Source organism: Channa argus, chromosome 15 (assembly GCF_033026475.1).
Source record: "Channa argus isolate prfri chromosome 15, Channa argus male v1.0, whole genome shotgun sequence".
NCBI classification, from domain to species: domain Eukaryota; kingdom Metazoa; phylum Chordata; class Actinopteri; order Anabantiformes; family Channidae; genus Channa; species Channa argus.
The window spans coordinates 6,454,030-6,475,946 of record NC_090211.1 but is presented as its reverse complement, the minus strand read 5'-3'; the positions used below and the strand labels follow the sequence as shown (position 1 = coordinate 6,475,946).

Genomic DNA, 21,917 nt, shown 5'->3' with positions numbered 1-21,917 from the left:
GGTGAACAAAATAATTCAGCAGTTAAAAAAATCAACAAGTCACTTTTGTATTCACTGGGTAAAAAAGGCATCAATTAAAGAATAGAATAAAAAAATTAGAAAAGACCGAAGTCCAAACTAAAACCCGGGAAGGTTGTGATACTCAGACTAAAAACATTATATATTAATAACTTCTTGTGGCTTATATGGTTTGTAACCATTTGACATTTTGTGTTTTTAACGATTAAAAAAGTGATTTGTTGAAATAATAATGTGTTAGTCAGGCAACTGTGCTAGTAAAGTAAGATTATTTGGGAACAGAATTAAAATTTCACCACTCTCAGAAGACTTAAAGAAACGAATGACTCACAGATTAGCTTTGAGCTATGAGGAGTATTTGTTCATTTGATTATATTTCATTTTTTAGAACAACAAAGATGATGAGCGGTCTCTTGCTCTTCTTGACTCTACACCTCCTCCCACTCCTCGTGCTCTGCGACTAGACAGAATGACCCTCACTCATCCAGGTGCAATGCTTGATGACCCCCGAGAATTTCGAAGGTAAGGCAGCCACACATTAGATATTTATAATTGTAATTGTATTGTTTTCTGATAGGGCTAATTACTTTATTTTTATCAATTGCACAATGCTTCACAGGTTATAAGCTTTCAGGTTGCCCTTTTCAGAATATAAGCGTTCTGATGTGGTAATTTAAAGGATAACTTTGGTCATTTTCTAAATTAATCACATTGCCCACCCTACTATACAGCTGCTAAAGCCAACTTTGAATCTTCTCTACTCACGTCAGCCTGCAGCCTAGATTTGTTTGTTTATTGGTGCCATAGACCTCTGTTGTTGTCCAAAAAACTATTAAAAACACATCAGCCAGACATACCACTCCACTGCATATGTTTCTTCTTTCCAAAAACTAAAACCCTTGTAAATATTGTCCACACTCTTTGGATTCCACCTTAAATGTCATGCATGTGCATTTCACTGGCCAAAATACAAGGAAGTGCAAAATAGAAGCATATAGTGCAATATTTGTTAAAAATTTAAAGGTCACTGGTTTTGGAAAGAACTAAGTAATGTGGAGTGGAGCGTGTCTGACTGAGGTCTATGGCACCAATGAACGAGTCAGTCCAGGCTGCAGGCCGACAACCAACCAAACGTGATTAGAGAAGATTCAGTGTTATCAATACAGAAGCGAATTGTGGAATTGTAAAAATATTTTCAACAACATGGCAACCCCAAAGTTATAGTGTTGTAATTATATATAATTATTGTAATATATATTTGTGATCACAAGTCAATAAAAAAAACTATTATTATATTCATTAATTTGAAGCTTATAAATCCTTTAAAAATTAATCCTTTATCAGAAAGTGGTAACAGAATGTTAAATGTAGTGCTTTTTCTGCTTGTTTTGCACTTTCTTAAGTGATTTCTTTTGTCTCCACCAGTCTCTCTGCAGATGGCAGCAGCTCTAACAGCAGCCAAGATTCACTCCACAAGTCCAGTAAGAAGAAAAGCATAAAGTCTTCCATTGGTCGGCTTTTTGGAAAGAAGGAGAAAGGGAGGTTGGGCCCACCTGGGCGAGATGGATCTGCTTCGCTTGGTAAACAGATAAAGGATAAGAGATCAATAATGCGTACTGTATATGAGCAGTACACACTGTTGCTATTTTCTTACATCGTTCTTTGAGCCGCTCTGACTCAGTGAGTAGAGATATTATGTATTATGTTATATGTGACCTTTGATCTTACTGTGCCTGTTCTAGCATCTACTCCCTCTGAAGATCTGGCCTCTGGAGACCCCATGGGGATGAACAAGACTGGGACTCTGGGTCCAGCAGATAAAGACCGCCGCAGCAAGAAGAAGTCAGTGTTGAGATGCGATGTCTCTTGTTTTGTTTCAGCTTGGTCGACTTTCTAGAGGAGCACCAAATAAGATTTTTTTTTTAAATACTTTCCCTTCGTAACAGGCATGAGCTACTGGAAGAAGCATGTCGCCAAGGACTTCCCTTTGCATCTTGGGATGGACCAACTGTTGTATCTTGGTTGGAGGTGTGTGTGACCACTGAGATCTTAGAAAACAAAAATAGTAATTGGACACAATTGGACATAAAAATTAAACCAAATTTGTTTAATTTGTCTGGTTTTGTCTGCCTCTTCCCAGCTGTGGGTGGGAATGCCAGCCTGGTATGTCGCTGCTTGTCGTGCAAATGTGAAGAGCGGTGCAATCATGGCCAACCTGTCTGACACAGAGATCCAGAGGGAGATTGGAATCAGCAACCCTCTGCACCGCCTCAAACTGCGGCTGGCCATTCAGGAGATGGTGTCCCTCACCAGCCCGTCTGCCCCGGCCAGCACTCGCTCTGTAAGATTCTCTTACTGCTCGTACAGTTAAGACGTACATTATAGCCTCAAATATAGTCCACGGTTATTAAGAGATCCAGTCTAGACAGCTTTCCTATATTGTTAGAGATACTAAAGTCTTTAATTGATGCAGAGTAAGACCTTAAACACCCTCATATGTCAATTTATTCATACACGAGGCTGCTGACACATTTTTACCCTATAGAGGTGTACAGTAATCTCCATGCTGAGCGTGTGTGCTGCTTTCATAATATCAGTATAATGCAAAGGTTGATGCACATATAGTTTTCTTTCAATGAAATATTAATCATCAGTTTGGGAAAATCTGTGGCAGAAATAAGTAAGAGGAGAAATTTAAATTTCAAATTTATTCGCAATCATACTATTTCTAACAGGGATTGTGTAAAATGAAAAGCAGATTGAGTCATTTGGAATGTAGTAAGTAAAAGGATGGAAATTGTGGCATACAGCATGAGTGAGAGTTAAAAAAATGCAAAAAAGCGGAAAATATGTGAAATATCCATGTGATAAATGTAATATTAAAAGCATTAGTGTATTTTCCAAAGGAATGAAAACTTGATGACAAAAGTGAAGTTTTTCCAAACTTCCAACAAGTGTAGTCAAAGTGCTAGACCCACATACATGTGTGCTGCTGCTTGTTATGCTTTTTTTTCCCATAAAAGATAATGCTTGGAATGACTGAAATCATTTTCTTTTTACTCTTGGTTTTGGAGGTTGGCACAAAGTCCAGATTTTGGTTCAGCTTGGCTTTTCCAGTCCCCTGCTTGGCTTTCTTATTATTTACAGGAGGAATCAGTCACACAATTCTGCTCAACAGATTTAACACATTTATCCTATCGCAGTAACTGGTCAAACCTCTTGTTTATTGGAATCACCGTGGCAATGAGAAAGCAGTCTGGTGTTTTGGTTGGCTGACATCCTGTGATGTGGCTTTCGTTTGGCAAAGCACAAATCTACAAGCTCTGACTCACTGTTTTAGGCATTAACACACATTCCCTTTTTTTCTTTCACTGCAGTCGACCAGTAACGTGTGGATGACCCACGCAGAGATGGAGTCACTGAATGCTGCCACCAAGCCTCCGGTTAGTCTCCCAGCCACCCTGTCCCATTTTGACAAGTCAGCTTTTATGTTTTTTCATGATTATTTTACTCAGTTGTGAATTATTTTAAGTGTTTTGTCTGGTTTGAATCATTTGACGACTGTCTCCCCTTCCTCCTCTTCTCACTCTCTCTCTTTTTTTTGTATATATTTGTCATTAAATATTTCTCTCTCTCTGTCTTTTTACATATCTATTTTTGTATGGGCCCCATGTTAAGCATCTTCTTCTCTCCCTCTGGTTGCTTGTTTCAGTGTGAACTGCTTCCAACTAATTACCCGTTCACTAACACACTATTCCTTCCTTTTGTCCTGCTTTCCTGTTGCTGGTGCTGCTGCTCCATTCTCCTCTCCTTTCTCCTCTATCCCGTCTGCTCTTGACTACTGCTCCACCTTTCCCTCGCCACCTCCACATCACTGTCTCTGGCTTATTCTCCATCTGTCTGCCTCTACTCTCCTCTCGACGCTCCAGGAGCTGAAAGAGTTCAGCTGGGATCAGGTAAGGATCAACTCCACCTTTTGAAAAGCCAGAATTAACACAACACAACACGCTGCATATTTGAAACTAACACAAAGTGAGTCATGAGCCCCTGACGTGCAACACCATCAGATATGAAACCAAGCATGAATCATTTTGATCATCTGTGGTTGTCCCCTCCAGATACTGGCCTATGGTGATATGAATCATGAGTGGGTGGGCAACGACTGGCTACCCAGCCTGGGCCTGCCACAGTATCGCAGCTATTTCATGGAGTCCCTGGTGGATGCCCGCATGTTGGACCACCTGACTAAGAAGGAGTTGAGAGGACAGCTCAAAATGGTGGACAGCTTCCACAGGTACAGCTCTGCTTGTGTGTGCCTGCGCTTATTCACAGCTACAACTCATATAAACCAACTCTTTTGCCACGTTTTATGTTTTCACTTTCATTCTTTTCTGACTTTTGTTTTGTGTGTGTTTGTGTGAGTAAGCCATAGCAAATATGAAGGTCTTAAAAAATGTGTATGAAAAGTTCCTATTGTTGTGGTATGTGCACAGCTTTGAGCCCTTTTCTCTTTTAAGTTCTCTTTTAAGAGAGTCAGGGGGTCAAAGGGTTTGATTGTGTTAATACTTTCTGAGTACAGGTGAGAGTGGAAATACATCCTCACCTAATTTAACAGCTTTCTGGCTCTTTGACCTCTTCCAGGGTCAGTTTGCATTATGGCATCATGTGTCTGAAGCGTCTGAATTATGATCGCAAGGAGCTGGAAAGAAGGAGAGAGGACAGCGCCCTCCACAACAAAGGTGAGCTCTATTTTTCCCTGCAATTATCTTACCAATTATGTTACACACTGTCCCTGACCACCTACCTAATAACTTTTTTCAGGCTGTGCTATTTTTCTCTTTAAACACCTTTGTAATGGTCATTTTTCACTTGAGAGACATGAACATACAGCCCCTTTCAAGCTTTTGGATGGCAACAAATTTGTTTTTGCTGTTCACCAAAGACAGTTTAGTTTATAGTTATAATAAACATCATAAAACATAGCAACCTTTGCATTAGAGAATGCTAGTTTTAGGTTACCTAAGGTATTGTAACACGTGACTTAGTATGTCCTCTAAAACAGTTCTAGCCTTTACCTGTAAAGACTATATTTGTTGTTAAAAAGAATAAATTACCGTGATGACCGGAGAGCTGTGTACGGGAGAAAACGAAGCTATTTGGAATGCAAAAGAGAAGGGAATCACAGGAATTGCAGAAATTTTGGCTATGGCAAGTACAACAATTGGGAATGTCTTGAAAAAGAAAGAAACCCATAGTGTATTGAGCATCAGCAACATACATAAAATGGATCAGACAAGGAAAACAACTGATGACAGAAGCTTTGTAAGAGCTGTGAAGAAAACCCAAAAAACAACAGTCAGTGACTTCTGCATGAACCACCACAGAGCAGCGGTGAAGGTATCACAATCCACCATTCAAGAAGTCTTCATGATCAGAAATACCACAAGACGCAAACACCTCATCAGCAGGTAGAATCAGTCAGAACGCCAGGCTGAAATTTGCAAAGACTAAGTATAAGATTTACCAAAATGATGTAAAGGCTAAATTGTGGGGGACGAAATGATCTGGTCACGATCCAACGTGTACAGGCTGATCGGTGAGGCACAGTGGAGGTAGTGTCGTGGCTTGTGCTTGTACAGTGGCTTCAAGAACAGGCTCACTGCTCTTTATTGATAATTTAACTTATGATTGTTGCAGCAGAATGAATCAAGAGGTGTACAGGCAATTGTGTCTGCAATTTTACAAAAAACTTTGGATGAACTGGCCTTGCTGTGCCAGTGCTTTTGGAGGTAATTGTAGTTTCTTAACGACACATTTCAAATAAATAAATCTGCCACAAAAAGTCTCCTTCCTTAAATGGGTTGTCCATCCATAACAACTCATAAGAAATGGCCTCTATGTAGACAGTGTATCTCTTTAATCATTGTTATCAACAAAAAAACATGAAACTCATTTAATCTTCAATCTTCAATCTAAATCATAACAGTCTTTTCTCCTCAGGGAAACCATTAAATCTCTCTGTTGTGACAGTATTGTTGAATGTTACTGTGCACAGACTGAAAGCTGTTGACTTTTCATCACTCAGGTACATGTAAAGTTTTACACTGCAGTTTTACACTGCGGTTGTTTTTCATCAAGAGCAGGCGGCTGTAGCTCAGTTGGTAATGCAGTTATCCACGGACCACAGGGTCAGTGATTCAATCCTCGGTCCCAGCTATATGTGGAAGTGTCTCTGGGCAAAACACTGAACCCCATTCCCATCCCTAGCTGTGCAGTGCTTGTCCAAGCCCGGTAGAAATTAGGGAAGGTTGCATCAAGAAGAGCATCCAGTGTAAAAACTGTGCCAAATGAACATGCGGACAATGATCTGCTGTGGAAACCCTGAACTCACAGGATAAGACGAAAGGACAAAAAAAATAAAACGTATGCTTTTAATTAAGGCTTTCCACTCATGCAACAGGAACAGTTTATACCAAGCATCATGGATATCACACTGTAGCCTATTTGAGAAAAACATTCTTACAAAATTAGACATATCATACAAAATAAAGACTTTACCTCTCTAATCCAAGTCAAACTTTGATTTAAGGTAAATATTTACATAATGTGAACATTTTACTGACATATTTTTTTTTCTTGTTGTATGCTGGGCCACGTTGGCCTGTAATCTGTACGTGACTTAAAACGTATCTGTTCAGACTTTCATACCCTCTATGAGCGGCTGGCCTGCACAGATGTCTATGCAGAATACGGTTGATACTGCGACAGTTGTTCATGTCGGATTGTTTTCTAGTGTATTTTATTATCTTTTATTGTAATTCTTTTATTTTTGCTTTGTGATGGAGGTCTGTTTGGTGACCTTCACCAAACAGTTTGTCTGACTTTTATTGTATTTTATTCTTCTATTTTGCCTTTATCTGTACGATGACCTTCAGTGTCATGAAAGGCACCTAGAAATAAAATGTATTATTATTATTTATTATTATGATTCCAAGTCAGCTATACTGCTAGGAGTTATTGTTTCTATAGCTGAGATGTAATCACAAAATATGTGATATTAATGTCAATAACATTATAGATGTAGTGAATAATTATAACCTTATTGTTTATTTTAACTAGAAAAAAAGCATTGAGCATCATTCAAAGTCAAATTAGATAAAAGCCCTGTGAAAACATGTCGCCTTGCTTTAATTTAAATCGTTAATTTTATTATTATTTTAGTTTTCTACTTGCTGTACTTGCTGTACTTCTTTTAACTTCTAACTAGCTCTTTAAAAGTATGTTGACATCCAAATGCTTCTTCCATTTGACTGACATCAATGCTCTATAAAACATTTTACTTACATTAGCTCTAGCATGTAAAACAAATTTGTCTTGCTCACTAAACATTCAAACTAATCCCACAAGTTTAATACTATCAAACAGAGCATTTGCTTTATTCTGTTGTCTGTAACATAGCTGAGAGACATTTATACCACCTTTTGATTTCTGTTCTGTCTCCCATTTTCTTAGAGGTGATTAAAAACCCAAACTTTTAAGTGCAATTTTGCTGGATAATGATTACATAAATGTAAACACACTTAGTCATTAAACAAACCCAAATATCTTGCTCTCCCACTGCTGCGCATTGGGATACACATGTTGTACATTTACAGTCAGTCCTTCTTGGCTCATTTTCCCACAGAAGAATTTCCTAAGTGAGGACATTTGTGGGTAAAGCAGGAACTTTTCACAATTTCACTAGATCATGTATAGATAGTAAAGCAGTAATATAACCCCTTCAAATAATCATTAATAAGATTGAACAGAGCGGCGTGTTTCATCCAGCTTGAACCTCAGGAAATGACCAGAATATTAAGAAACCTGACCTGGTTTATAAAAACAGTGAGCTGGCAGCTTGCTGTTGCAAATAAATCTCTCCCTCCTTCTTTCCTCCCAGATGTGATGGTGTGGTCCAATGAGCGCGTCATGTGCTGGGTGCAGACTATCGGTCTGAAGGAGTACGCCGACAACCTCTGTGAGAGCGGCGTCCATGGCGCCCTGCTGGCTTTAGATGACACCTTTGACTATACTGACCTGGCCCTGCTGCTGCAGATCCCCAATCAGAACACACAGGTATTGGAAACATCATCAAAAGTCATTGATAAAGTTCTAGTTTCTAAGGGCAAACGTTTCTGACTTGAAGACTGTTTTAAATTTAGGAGAAAAAAGTGAGGAAAGACAGGAAACACTGAGATCAAGATCCAGAAATGTAACTGGTGGAGACAAACTGTCTAAGCCTTCTGTTTTACAAATCACACTCAATCAAGTTTTATACTTGACAACAATAAGCTCCAAACCAGTTAAACTGCCAGATAATTATGCTGGTACATAAATGTTTTAACTGCAGATTTAAAGTTAGCACAGAGAAACATTCAACCTTTAACAGAGAAATGTGAACACAGTCAGTTTCATTCTGCTGAATAAGCTTCATCTGTCCAAGTGAGGGGACAATTACCAAAACACAGTTTTGAGTCGTGCATAATTTTTTTCTTGCAAAACAAAGATTTTACAAACTTTTAATTGTTTTTGGTTTGAAAGACTTTTAAAATAAAGTTTAATTTTTATACAATTTACAATAATGAGATGAGTAAATATAGGACCATTTAATGTGATTTGTCATTAAATGTACAAATGATAATAAGTGGTTTAATATCAGCTATTTAGAGCTATTTACAGAGTTTTTCTGAGCTTCAAATAGAGTTTGTAGGATGTCTTCAAAATTACTGAAAGTAACAACCGGTGCTGCCCATATGGCTTAAAGGTTAAGACACCAACTGTGAAGGATAACAACCTGAGTTCAAGTGCAGAACCTTTGTTGCATTTCTGTCTGCATCATTTCCTGCCACCTGTTGCTTATAATAAAAGCTTAAAATACCTGAAATTAACAAGCCTTGTCTGATCCTTAAGAGTTTGAAGCATGCACTATACCCACACATGAATTAATGAAATCCAGCACAGACTCATCCTGAAAATATGTCATCTGCAAGGTCCAAATTAATTTCAAAGCTCTACATTACCTCTCTCCTGCAGGCCAGACAGCTCCTGGAGCAGGAGTACAACACCCTCATCTCCATGGGAACCGAGAGACGACCTGATGAGGTTGGCATGCTAATCAGCTTAAAAATCTAAAAACCACAGATTTGTGTGATTTAAGTCATGGTTTGCCTGGGCAGCTGTCCATTCGTTCACAAGTTGTGCCTGTCTGTCAGGACGGAACTAAGACGTTCACCCGCTCACCCTCCTGGAGGAAGATGTTTAGGGAGAAAGACCTACGGGGCGTGACCTCTGATTCCGCCGAGACCCTGCCTGCTAACTTTCGTGCCTCAGCCATCTCCACGCCCTCCGTTACCCTAAGAAAGGTTCAGAGTGATGGTGAGTACGACTCCGTGACCTCTGCCACTTTAGCACTCCTTCTTTGCATTTGTTCAGCTCTTTTGAGCCCTTGGGGCACATCTCAATTTAGGGGTTAGTCACATGAAGAGCATGATAGGAATCTGAGCAAAAGGTGCTGTAGCAGGGTTATGTGGCAAACTACAATCAGATGCAACTGTTCTGTAGAGCTTGTAATAAAAAATGAGCCTTGTGTTTACATCTTGATTTCTTGGAAATGAGCCTTGAACAGAAACATTTGTCTTCACCTATAATAAAATACACTTTATATAAGCTGCTCTGCAGTGCACTGAGCAGTTGATTGTTTTCATGCTACTTTGCCATTAGTTTGGCAGTGGAATTTTTCTGTTTCCTTCCGCAAACAAACTGGCAATAACAAGAAACAGGCGCTTTAAAGAACAGAGGATGACTATTATCCCTCATTCCACTTCTTAATAGGGATGCCTTCAGAAGGTCAGTGCTGTTTAAGACAGTGGAGTTACAATAATGATCTTGTCATTGTCTCCACCACAGCCAACTCTGGTGCCCGGGGTGAATCTGCCTCAGTGAGGACTTACTCCTGTTGAGGGGCTGAGGTGAGAACACATTATTTCAACCATCTAGTAGTGTTTTATCCATGTGGGGTTTATTGTGTGGTGAGACTAAACTGTTTCTTTAAGCGTCTCTGATGGCTTGCACATGTGCGGGGCGGATTTCATTGAACTTTGTTTTTTCTATTTGTTTGCTGTAGTGGATTGGTATTAGCTTGGGATTTGAGTGGTTTCCCTAAGGTCTTAAACCGGTGGGTTCAGTCAGCATGGATTTAGGCTGAGTTGAATTAAGGCTACAGAAGCAGTGACGTGGGAATAATACTGTTTCTTTCCTCAGGGCGCTGATTGGATTGGGACAAGAGGACCCTCTCACTCATCCACGGAGAAAGATACAATGAATACCATTTAACTTAAAAATAAATCTATCAGTCTGACCATTCTGCAATAACAGAAGCAAGATATAAAGTGGAAAATGACATGAAGAATGTATGAATGTATTTTCCAACCAGATGAAGTTTAAAAATGATGGTGTTGGTTAGGTTTGTGCAGGTCGTGCAGGATTCATTCCTGTCTGCGTCTGCATGCAGGCAGCAGAGATGGCAATATCAGGGCTTATTTTCCTACCTTCAGAGGAAAACACTTGCTGCCATTTGTTCTCTTGCAGTAGAAAAACAACTAAACATGTCGCCTTACAATTTCTGCTCAAAAACAGGTTTGTCTTTTGAGGGCTGGGACAGGAGTTAATATTACAGTGATGTTTGGATTTTCAAACAACAAAACAAAACAAAACAAGAGGACTGAGAGTCTAAAATGTTTAAATTATTGGGGGAACTAGATAAATGGATGTAAACATGTTACCACTCTAAATCGCACTGGTGTTCTCCTTTCTGCTATGAGTTGGTCGGTGTCTAGTGTCAGGCATCGCAGCTCTATTCTTGGCTTGTCTGGTCCTGTTAGAGCTGTCTTTGTGTCCCCAACTGGTGGGAGCAGTGTAGTAAAACACGTCAGATTTCAGACCACGATTTACTTCTAACACAATGTCTCCTCATGGTTTGTCTTTAGCACATTGAAAGTCGATGCCCAGAGTTATCTCTTATGAAGGGAGCTCATTATACAGATCAAAGGCAAAGAAGTGAATGGGACAGGGTGGAGCAAGGACGCAGAGGCATTGTGTTCAATGATTTCATGATCTAGATGGCGGGAAGTCCATAAAGTGAACGTTTTTTTTCCAAAACATTCTATACAAGGGGTTTACAATGTTCTTTATCATTTTTGGCTTTGTCAAAGCACCAAGGGTTGGCAAGTTGTGAATTATCCATTTATTGGTGAAATTACTTTATTATCATCACTATTTTTACTTTTTATCTAGATAGAAATTTCACTTAAGGAGCATTGAAAACGTTTTTTCCCCCCTACTTTTTAGCAATGCTAGTTGCATGTCTCTAGAGATGGCAAGGGCTTTTGTGTGAAATACCTCAACAAATATTAATTGAATTGTCATTGCTTCACACATTCATGGCCCCCAAAGGATGATTTGATGACCCCTTGACATATAGCATTAACATTAGAGCCAATACTTTGACTTACAACTTCAAGCACCTTTCAAACTAACAGCATTTCCTTCATCCCCAGCTGTATTATGTGATTAGAATAGAAAACACAGAACTAACGTGGTGAACAATAAACCTGCTAATGTTAACATGTTAGCATTGTCACAGCATATCACCCACATTATAGCCTCAGAAAGTTGCTAGCATGGCTCTAAAATTGTTAAGAAGCCATTAGCTCTGTGGTGAGAAAAGTTAAGAAGTCATAACTAAGGCTAATACGATATCCTGTGTATTACGGTGATGGATATTAATAAGATGTTATAAATAGATATTGGTCTAAACATTCTTCATTTAATGATTTAAAGAGCTAGTTAATAAGTTATTGTGTAGAATTTACACAAGCCAAAGGGAGATTTCACAACCTGGCAACCCCAAAGTTCTACAGTTCTACATGTACTTGGCCTATAACACATAAAAAAAGACTTAATATACACAAAGCTATTAATAAAAACTTATTATAAACCTTTCGTAATGTTTGTCTTATTAGAAAGTGGCCCTTAGTTTAAATGCATCAAAATCACGTATTCAAACCCAGACTAAAACCTAAATTCCTTTTTAGCCCTCCACAGTGTTTATGTGGTTTATGACTTGTAATCATCAGCTCAGGGTCTAGAGTAATCCTGATGATTGGAGAGGTGACATAGAGGCAACAGAGAGTCAACAGAGAGCGAATGAAAGGGAGAGAAGACAAGAAAAAGGATGGACAGAAGCCGGTCATTTTACTGCACACACAAGCCATAACAGAAACCCAGAACTCTCTGGGGGATGAGATCAGAGAGAGGCAGGAAGAGAGATCCAAGCCTGAGGACGCCCAGGAAACAAAACCTTTAGCCTCTGTGTTTACGATGCATGTCAAACAAACGACAATGACCTAAAAAATTTTTTGGTGGTGAAGATGATACGAAGTGTCGTTAAAAAAATATATTATCTGTATGATAAACCTACAGGGGTGGGAGCCTGGGGATCAATTTTTAAGATGTATGTATTTTTTTCAGTTGTATTTTTTATTTTTTATGATAACTATTTTCTTTAGGTATGTATTGGATAATTGTATGTACATGTTCCGTTCCCTCTTGACTTCATTTGAACTAGTTTTAAAAGTAAATATGAATCATTGACAATGGTCATTCAAATACGCAACTGTATGTGTACATTTTGAGAACAAATTGTGCATTGATTTAACAGATTTCCATGATTAAAGTGATAGTAACACAAATTGAAAATATCATCTGGAAAATAAACAATATGATGATGATGAAAATGGTGATGTAAAAAACAAACAAAAAAATAAAGCAATCCATGTGGATCTGCTGATCATCGCAGACTTTCTCCCAATTGATTTGTTTTATTCTTTCCCTTCCTTTAAATAGTCAGCTATGTGTAGTGGTAAAATGGCCATGTATTACCCCAAGTGCTGTTTTTAATTACAATACATATTACAGACACTTGCCAGCAATTTATACATGTACTCTACATTTAGGAGGCAAATATTGTAGTGTTTCAAGTATTTGCCAGCTACAATACATCTACCAGATAGATTGTAGCTTCAGATTTCAGGACTTTTAAATGTTATGGAATCATTTAGATGTTAGCATTACAACTTTTATTTAAATAGCAGATCATCTTCCATGTTTCTCAGTTTCTTATAAAGCTGCAGTTTGATGTGTCAATGGTCTATGAAGAAAATGTTCCCAACAAGAAGATTATAGCTATAAAATACACATTTACTACTCATACGTTTTCATAGTGCTTTGAGAATTATTTTCTGCATTAGTAGGCTACATAATCATCATTTAATTTGTACAAAAGTAATAAGTAAAAAGATTTTTTATTACCAAATTTGGCAGGCAAACTGAACAAACCAGCAGATGGTAAAATTATCTTGGTTAGGCATCATGTAATTTACAAACCAAATTGGTTTTACATCCATGACTCACATTTACCAAGTTCCACAGACAGAGATGTATCCTGCCACAATACTACTGAGTTTTCAGCCTGAATGAAATCGTGCTAAACTGCGCCTATGCAGTAGATTGTGTATCAAATACATTTTTCCAATCAAACTCTAAAGACACAGTGCGGAGCAGTAAAATGGAGCCTCAGTAGGTGGCGCTCCTTCCTCTCACAACCTGAGTGGACCAGAGGCTGGAATTATCATCAGACACTGGAGAGACCTACCACTCCATGAAGACTTCTATAAATACACACAGATATACATAGCTTCGTACATAAAGGTATACTGGTGTCATATTGTACACATATATAAAGAAATATATTAATATCAAAGACATACACATGCTTACATACTAATCAAAAATAACTTAGATAATGAAAGATCAATCATACAAAACAGTACTTTTTAAAAGTAAAAGCTATGTGACAATGTCCCTTAGCTCTAGTATTGAGGTCTTCTTGTTTTGTAAAAAAAGTCATTTGAAATTGTGGTGGAGGGAGAAATTTGAACAGAAGAAAAGAGAAAAACTGTGGATTAAGGCAGTAATATCTTCCTTCTTGTTAAGGAAAACTGCAAGTGAAAGTGCACACAGAAAGATGTCACAGCTGCTCTGCTCTATGTCACTTTCTACTTCTTGTTCTACTTCTTGTCATCCCCCACCCCACCCCCCAGCCCCCACCTCTCTCAGCCTCTCCCCTTCCTCGTCAAAGAGTCCCTGACGGGTGTCTGATTTGCTCTGGACAACAGCACACAGACACAGGACGAGTCGATGCGGATCCACCTCCAACCGGTTCTATTGTTTGTATCTTTGGTGAGAGCTCGGACGTACGACTGCTTGGCTTTACACTCACTCATCCACTGTTTTTTATCCACGCCCAAGCAGCCGGCCCCAGCTACGCCCGTCCCCAGGGGTTTTGCTGCTGCACCTGAAACTCTTGACCTGCTGGAATTGCTTTGCTGCTCAGCCTGGCGGCACCGAGTCTCATAGAAGTACTGTTTGAGTGGTCCTGTCTGGGTTTGGATTTCCTGTAAGATGGTGACCTGCTGACCGTGGGAGTCAATGGCGGTCTTCTTGTCAGTAACCCAAATACTTTCAGACTCACATACAGACTTTTCCCCTCTCCGTCTGTCATTCAAGTGCGAGCGTTTATTCCTTTTAATTGGACGGGCACCCTCACCAATAAATGTGGAAGAATCTGCCATGCTCTTGTCGATTGCCCGGTCCCCATGACCCTCGATGTGTCCATCCATGTCCTCCTGATCCTCTGCAGCTGCATCCTCCTCCAGCATCCCCGTCTCCAACATGAGCAGCAAAGGAGGGTGTTCTGGAGGTGATGGGGAAGGTGAGAACAGGACTCGTGGATGGGCATCCAGAAACATCTCGCCTCCTTCTAGGAAGCTGTCTAGACCAGTCCCCAGACCCAACCCTGCCTCCAGTGTCAAGGTTAACTCATCTAGATCTCTTCCAGCACCCTGTGTCTGTTGACCCCCTAACCTGATTGTTGCTGCATCTCTTAGCTTCTCCGAGGGTACAGTTGGTTCTAGTCCTCTTTGAGCCTTTAGTGTAGCAGGATTTACAGCATTGTGGGCTTCCACAGCAGAAACCTGCAATGGTCTATCTATGGAGTCCGGGTGATTGTCATTTCTAGAAAAATCCACAAACCTAAAGTCATGCCTGCTGCTGCTGCTGTCAGATGCGTAGTCCTTTGATAGAAAATTATCCTCAGAAATATCCTTGGTTCTGAGTGTTCCTGCTTCTCTGGAAACATCCAAAATGACACTGCTTTTGTCATCGTTGCCTGAGTTGCTATTTGATTGGTAGATTCCTTGATTTTCCACTTTGAACGTGGAAGTCTCTTCATGTATGGAGGATTTCACATAATCCTTATGGTTCCGGAGGTTTTGTCTGTTGGTGTGTTGGCTAAGAGCAGCAGCTGTGTTGTAATTCATTCGTGAGGCATTTCCATAAAAGTTGTAGTCCAAAGAGGGAGCAGTGAGGTGAGCTGCCTGGTCATGATGGCGCTCTCTGCGGTCGTCAAAGCCAGGCTTCGTCACAGCAGCAATCTTGGACATGGGGTTGTGAGGGAAGGGCAGGGCCGAGGCAATCACCATGGCAACCAGGGGAAGCCAGTGCATCACTCCCAGGACGTATCAGCTAGTGAGGAGAAAAAGAGAACGTTATTTTATGCACGGCAAATTGTGGTTTATGCAGTTAAACTAAGTACCACAATTAAATGTAAACGAGAGGTTTTACTGGTGGCTCGCAGCTTTATGACCGTGGTGCTTTAACTGCTGAGGTATGGCTTTAAAATCTTGGCAGAACTTGTGGAAAAATAGGACCAAGTACAGCAAGGTCGCCCTCTACTCTTTCATATATGAAGATAGATTTCAGCTACAAATGCTGTGTATTCTGCCATCTGAAGGGTTGACCTTTAAATGCAGACGCCTGTTAAATGTACGCATTTTGGAAACTTTACAGCCGAAGGACTAAAAATCTAACTAAAGCATAAGTAAACAGGCTGTGCCTTTCAGGTTTTAAGGGCATGTCTTTTGTTCTCCTGTTCTCTCTATTTAGGTTCCAAGAATCTGGGTTTGTGTTCAAATTTGTGGTGAAAAAATATGGTTTGTATTATGTCAGCTTGCCAAAACAAAGTGATTACTCACTTATTAGAAAGCATGCTGGTATTGCTAGGGTAAACCTCAGGTATTGTACAGTTAACACCTGGTCTCTGGTGAGTTTGTTTTTCTTTGGATAGGTGGTGCCTGAATCTCCTGCAATGGATTGGAAACATTTTACTTACAGTGCAACTGTCAGTACTGTAAACATCCAGCCTGCAATAACCTGCATTATCTAAACTTTGTGCAAATGGTAAACACTAAAGGATTAGGATAACTTAAATATAATATGAATACTGCTGAAGAGAGCTTTCTAATAATTAATTTAGGGCTTGGAGCAGCAGGTTTGCAATATTAGAAGACACTGACAGTACAATATGTTGCAACATCAACCATCAACATTTTTAGTTGCATTTTAGACCTGCAACTTTAGGTACTTGAAAACCAACCAGCAACTAAAACCGATATTTTTTTAGTTCTAGCTTTTCACGTGAAAGGATGTCCTGCTTATCACTGACTTAGTGGTCACCCAACATCTAAAGATCCCTTCTGGGTGAAATTGACATTTTTCATTGTTCTCTGATGGTCTATAGGGACCACAAAATGAATTGGATGAATTGATAAATTAATCTCTTGATTAAACATTAATTTGAATTAAAATAACTGTAATGCTATTATAAACAAATACATTTAGCTATATGAATCATTTTAAAGTAACATTTTAAGGAACCTTTACTTTACTGGAGTATTTTAATTTTACGATTACAAACAATGTCACCCAAATTCAGATACGAATTGTACATTTACTACAAATTCATTTTTACATCTGTAGTTACTAGTTACCATTTGCAGAATTATAGTCTTATGAAAACTATAATGAAGTAATAAATATATAAATTTTTTTAGATGAACACACTATAACTAAAAAAGTGGTTAAGTCAAGTGGGTACACCAAGTCTCTATAGTAACATATACATTTTTGACATAATTTTATTGCTGTACTTTTTTTTGCCATAATTTTTTCCATAATTGCTCATAATTTTCACTTGTGAAAGCACGAAGGTGTGTTTAGGTGTTACAACACCTAAATAAAAGACTCCCTGGTGTAATCAAAATGTAAACATTTCCTCACATGCTGAAAACTTTTTAAGAGTATTAGTTTGTCATCATCATTTGGATGAAACAAAATTTATGAGTCAGGGAGTGATGACTCAGTTTCAAAGTGAGGGTATCCAGTGAGTAACTGGAAAATTATTTCAGTCACCCGTCCATATGGCATCATCAGAAACCTTTTCAGCAGAGGTGAATGTCAGTTTAGTTATTTGTTTGAAAGCAGGGAGAAGGTCACTTGGAAAGACTTAAAATAGGTGGAATGATCAGAATGTCAGAGATGCAGCTTTACTGGCGAGTCTCCTTTGCAATTTCCTCAGGCAGCGAAGAGGAAAAAAAAAACACACATGCAGTGAGTAAGTGCGTGTGAAGGAGGGGATGTCATGACTGTGTCTGTGTTTGTTTGCTTGTGGCATGTTTTTGTTTGTCTGGGCAGGTGTGTGAGAGTGGAAGTTTCATCAGAGGCCATTAGTGAATGTGTGTGAACACGTGAATGAGTGACAAAAGAAAATCCTTTCAGTGACAGGACCTGTACTCAGCAGGGCCGCACCCTGGCCACATTGCAACTGAGGAGCAACAAGGTTTGGTCGACACATCACTCATGCAGTCACCCCAGGCGCTTGTCATACTGACGATACATCACATCAAAGCCTGTTGAGCTTCCTGTTTGCTCAGGCTTCCAATGCACATAGTGAGCCTGCCTTATAAACCCAGGAGTTTTGTGTGATGAAAGCAGATTAAATGATAAACCTGGCTGTTAACACACCTCTCAAACTTGGATAGGTCAGCCAACAGCAATTAAAGGCAAAAACTAAGTGTGTGTAGCTACATTGAAGTCAGTTTGCAAAAGATAAAGGGGAGGAGCAGATCATTTAAAATGCTAGCTGTGGACAGGAGGAACATGGTGAATATCTACAAAAAAATTGAGTATTTTTTTTATGCGAGTGTGTGTCCTGGTATTTGTGGGATTGTCATATGGCTCTTTAGGGCTTTCTTAAAGCACTCAGACACCACACAGAAGGCAGACAAGCAGACTCTCTCAGTGGTTTCGCAGCAGCAGCAGCAGTGGCAGCACTTCATCACTATGCTCCATTTGCTACAATGACACGCATCATTTGAGCTCCGTGCAAGGCCAGACAAGGACCACGACGTTCTTCTGCCTGCTGGACCAGGCCCAAGTACTCTGAATCCTCACAGAAGGAGTGTGGACACACACACACTCACACACACACACACAAAACAAAATCCAAGTCTCTCTAAAACCTCACTTAGTAAATAAAACCCCACTCAACACTTCACACTTATGCTAATCCTAATCTCTGCTGTCTGGAACGTTTCCAAATGAGCACAGGAAGAATAGTCTGAAACTGCAGGACGGGGCCTAAAACAAACAGACAGAAACCAACCACCTCATCAAGCAAAAATGCATGAATAAACAGACAAAACGTAACTACGCAGAATAAACCATCACCAACTATCTGTGCGCTACAGTGTATCACTGAGTGTGCAGCTCTTTTGGCTGCATATGAACACCTAGATAGCAGTTTATTGTTTTCTACACCTTCACTGTGGGTTCATCAGTTGTTCAGAGTCAGACATACAGTCAGAGGAAACCTGAAGATGCAGCTAGTTTCTAACTCATCTTCAAAATGGTGCAATACACCAACATCACCAAAAGGATATCAGATGACATTTTTAAGTGACAGCATTAAAAAGATTTTACTTTGCTTTTAACTAGTCTGTAAACATAAAATTTTCTACCATCTCCATACTTCTAATTAATATTTTTAATGAGTGTTTCTAGTTATTTTAGAATTATTACATATTAAACGTGATTTCCTTTTTTTACTGTTTTTTCATTTCTCCATTTTATAAAGCACTCTAAGCAACAATTTTGTTTAATGGATGATATATTAAATTGTTAAGACTCCAATGGGATGTCTTTAATTAATTAAATGATTCAAACAATTCACCAAAACCAAGTGTCCGAGGAGAGGCAAAACAGCCAATTCTCTCAATTGACAAAATTTTTTTAACTGGTAAATTCATTAATTATTTAAATGACAGTATTTTTGGAGCTCAAAATGACAAAAGCTACTTTACTACTTTAAGTGAGCATTAAACCTATGAAACAAACCTTGCTGATTTGCTGCTACTATAGAGACAAAAGGCAAACTGTAATATACAGAGAAAACAATAAGTGAACTATTTCCTAACTAAATCTGGCACCTGCAAAAATGGTCTCACTTCACGTTTTGAGTGCACCAAGTGTGAACAGTAGGGGGTTAATCCAGATGTGTCAGTGTGAGTGAAGGGGGAATCAGAGGAATTATAGCACACAAGGCCTCTGGCTGTGAGACCCTCCCCAGGAAACAGATGCCATAAAGCAGCTCGACACCTGGCAGTGGCAACTGTGCTATTAGCCTGCTAACAAAGTAATGCACTCCCCTCTTGTGTGGCTAATGTCAGACAACTCCATCTGACAGAGAGATATTAATGGTTGGACTGGGGTCCTAATCGTACCTCTTTGAAGCTGTGCAATCTGAAAACCAACAGAGTGGAAGATGCCTAGAGGCTGACTGATTGGAGGATGATTTCCTAAAAACAATTTGCTCCGGACACCTCATTTTACAGCAGGTTTTATGACACGTTCAGTTAGACTAAGATGTCTGAACTGCATATAAGGTGACCATTATAGATTCAGCAACAACAAGAGTTATTGTCAAGTGATATGGAAATAGATGCAGTTAAATCTTTGCTTTTCCAGTCTTTCCCCCTATGTATTTTTCTCTTTCTTCTCTCTCTGGAAGGGTACAGCAAATGCCTTGGCCTCACATATGCTCATTTACAATGCCTGGCCGTCCCACTGTGCAAACAGCCCATTAATTCCAGGTCTGTGATTGTTAAATACCAAGCTCAGCCTGCAAGATCCAGCCCCCTACTCCCTAACCTTGGCTCTGTATGAGCTGATTTATCAGTGACATCTCCCTTAAATCATTTGTAGATCACTCTCTTTTACACACACAAGCTGACAATACACAGCTTTGGTGATGCAATGTACATTAAGCAGTGCAAAAAAAAAAAAGAAAAAAAAAACAGCATTGAAAGAAGAACTGACACAACGTTACGCTGATGTTTTGCAAGGGGAGTTTGGCTCTGATACTAAAGAAAACCACATGGGTAGGGGTTTTTCTTTTTACTTACACTTGCACCGAAAACCTCCCACAGAGCCTATTCAGCTCCTGATCTGTTAACAATGTCGAATTAAGATATCATGGTATTAAATACAACCTGTGCCATCTACCTGCGGGTTTGGATTGTGACTTGGTAGCTCTCGCTTCACCTGACTGACTGCCAACGAAAACAAAAATGTCAGATGGGCTACAACTGCAGCCCAGCTGCCAAAGAAAATAAGATGTACAATACTGTAGGATTGAGACTGGTCCAAATGTCTTGTTCAAAGGACAGGCAAAAAAAGTTGCTAAACGGAATTTAAAAATACATCAAATTAAATACACATATATACAGTTAAATAGACATGGACAGAAAAATATGCAATTATAAGTGTGAGCTTAATGATAAACTATTTACTGTTTATTCCAAGCCAGCCATGCTGGTGATTGTATAATGTGATACGTTAATAAATATCTCTGTATAATAACTAATGCATGGTAATTATAGTTATTTAAAACGGACAGTTTGAGCCTACGTGTAGGATTTAGAGTCATAGCCTACCGTTTAGGTGAGATCCGGACCCCGCGTCCTTCCAGCTGACACCACATTGATTATAGAGTCCTGCCGCCAGTTGCTCAACTGGTTTTAAAAAATAAACTCAAAAAACCCTTTCGCATGGTAACCACTAAACTAATCACAACCATTTCTTTCTTCTTTTAATAGTGCGTGACATCGCATGACCCCCCCCCCCCAAAAAAAAAAAAATCCGATGAGGGAAAAAAAAATGGAAAAGTAAAGTAGTTACAAACCAGAAAACTCTGTGCTGTCCTGGGAGCGCTTCTCCTATGGAAAAAACGCAGTATGTAATGTGTCTGTCACGAGAGAATCACAGATGAAAATATGCCTTAAAATAGCAGATATTCCACCAGTTGTTACTCCACCAAGGCGAGCCAGGAACAGTGTGTCTGAGTTCAAATATGTGAAGGAAGAAGTGGAGAGGTGAAGAAGTTGGCCAAATGTTTTAGGATCTGAACTCCGCCTGAAACGCGTAAAGTCGGACAAGCAGTTAAATGTCCGTGAGTTAGAGACACAACTTGTGGTCCAGAGTTTCAAAATAAAACCTCCCATCGAACAACTGATATTTCCGAGAAAACAGTTGACAAACACTGGTGCTTTTATTTTACAGCCAGAAAGGGCTAATTCCGGCGGGAGTTCTCGTTAGCTACCGCCAGCGTGACCACACGACCAAAGACTCCCATATCTTTGGGGAAGCGCAGAGACAAGACGTTTTTTTTTTTGCCCCTCACGAGGTTCGTGTATTGAAAAGACGTGTACAAAATTAAACGAGTTACATCTGTGAGAGCAACTCACTAACTAAGGCGCGTTTCTATAATGCGAAACACAGTGCGAAAAACAGTTATCCACAGTACAGTGCGCAGATTTGCCGAAAAGTCGCATTGACTTGTTAAATAC

At 39.5% G+C, this 21,917-nt stretch overlaps 2 protein-coding genes across 5 annotated transcripts in view; one reads left to right on the top strand and one right to left on the bottom strand.

The window, feature by feature from the left end:
- Nucleotides 1–12,896, top strand: part of ppfia3 (PTPRF interacting protein alpha 3) — a 28,584-nt gene extending 15,688 nt beyond the window's left edge. The window contains exons 18-31 of one of the 2 annotated variants that reach the window (XM_067477687.1): nt 407–540; nt 1,444–1,598; nt 1,761–1,860; nt 1,965–2,046; nt 2,159–2,359; nt 3,396–3,461; nt 3,948–3,974; nt 4,137–4,312; nt 4,660–4,757; nt 7,958–8,133; nt 9,091–9,159; nt 9,270–9,432; nt 9,964–10,025; nt 10,318–12,896. In XM_067477687.1, the coding sequence (XP_067333788.1) occupies nt 407–540; nt 1,444–1,598; nt 1,761–1,860; nt 1,965–2,046; nt 2,159–2,359; nt 3,396–3,461; nt 3,948–3,974; nt 4,137–4,312; nt 4,660–4,757; nt 7,958–8,133; nt 9,091–9,159; nt 9,270–9,432; nt 9,964–10,016 (1,500 nt within the window). In that variant the 3' untranslated portion in view covers nt 10,017–10,025; nt 10,318–12,896. Of the gene's footprint in view, nt 1–406; nt 541–1,443; nt 1,599–1,760; nt 1,861–1,964; nt 2,047–2,158; nt 2,360–3,395; nt 3,462–3,730; nt 3,925–3,947; nt 3,975–4,136; nt 4,313–4,659; nt 4,758–7,957; nt 8,134–9,090; nt 9,160–9,269; nt 9,433–9,963; nt 10,026–10,317 lie in introns of those variants that run through there. The other variant, XM_067477688.1, reaches the window with a different exon arrangement.
- Nucleotides 12,897–13,402: 506 nt separating this feature from the next.
- LOC137100071 (uncharacterized) lies at nt 13,403–21,519 on the bottom strand. 3 transcript variants are annotated; one of them, XM_067477690.1, is made up of 3 exons: nt 21,006–21,519; nt 16,209–16,316; nt 13,403–15,699 (listed from the first exon to the last, which is right to left on the bottom strand). In XM_067477690.1, exon 3 carries the CDS (start codon nt 15,678–15,680, stop codon nt 14,229–14,231), a length of 1,452 nt encoding a protein of 483 aa, XP_067333791.1. In that variant the 5' UTR covers nt 15,681–15,699; nt 16,209–16,316; nt 21,006–21,519; the 3' UTR covers nt 13,403–14,228. The 3 variants fall into 3 exon arrangements, with proteins under 3 accessions (XP_067333791.1, XP_067333792.1, XP_067333790.1); XM_067477691.1 differs by lacking the exon at nt 16,209–16,316 and having other exon boundaries at nt 21,254–21,519; XM_067477689.1 differs by lacking the exon at nt 16,209–16,316 and having other exon boundaries at nt 21,006–21,517.
- Between the last annotated feature and the right edge of the window lie 398 nt (nt 21,520–21,917).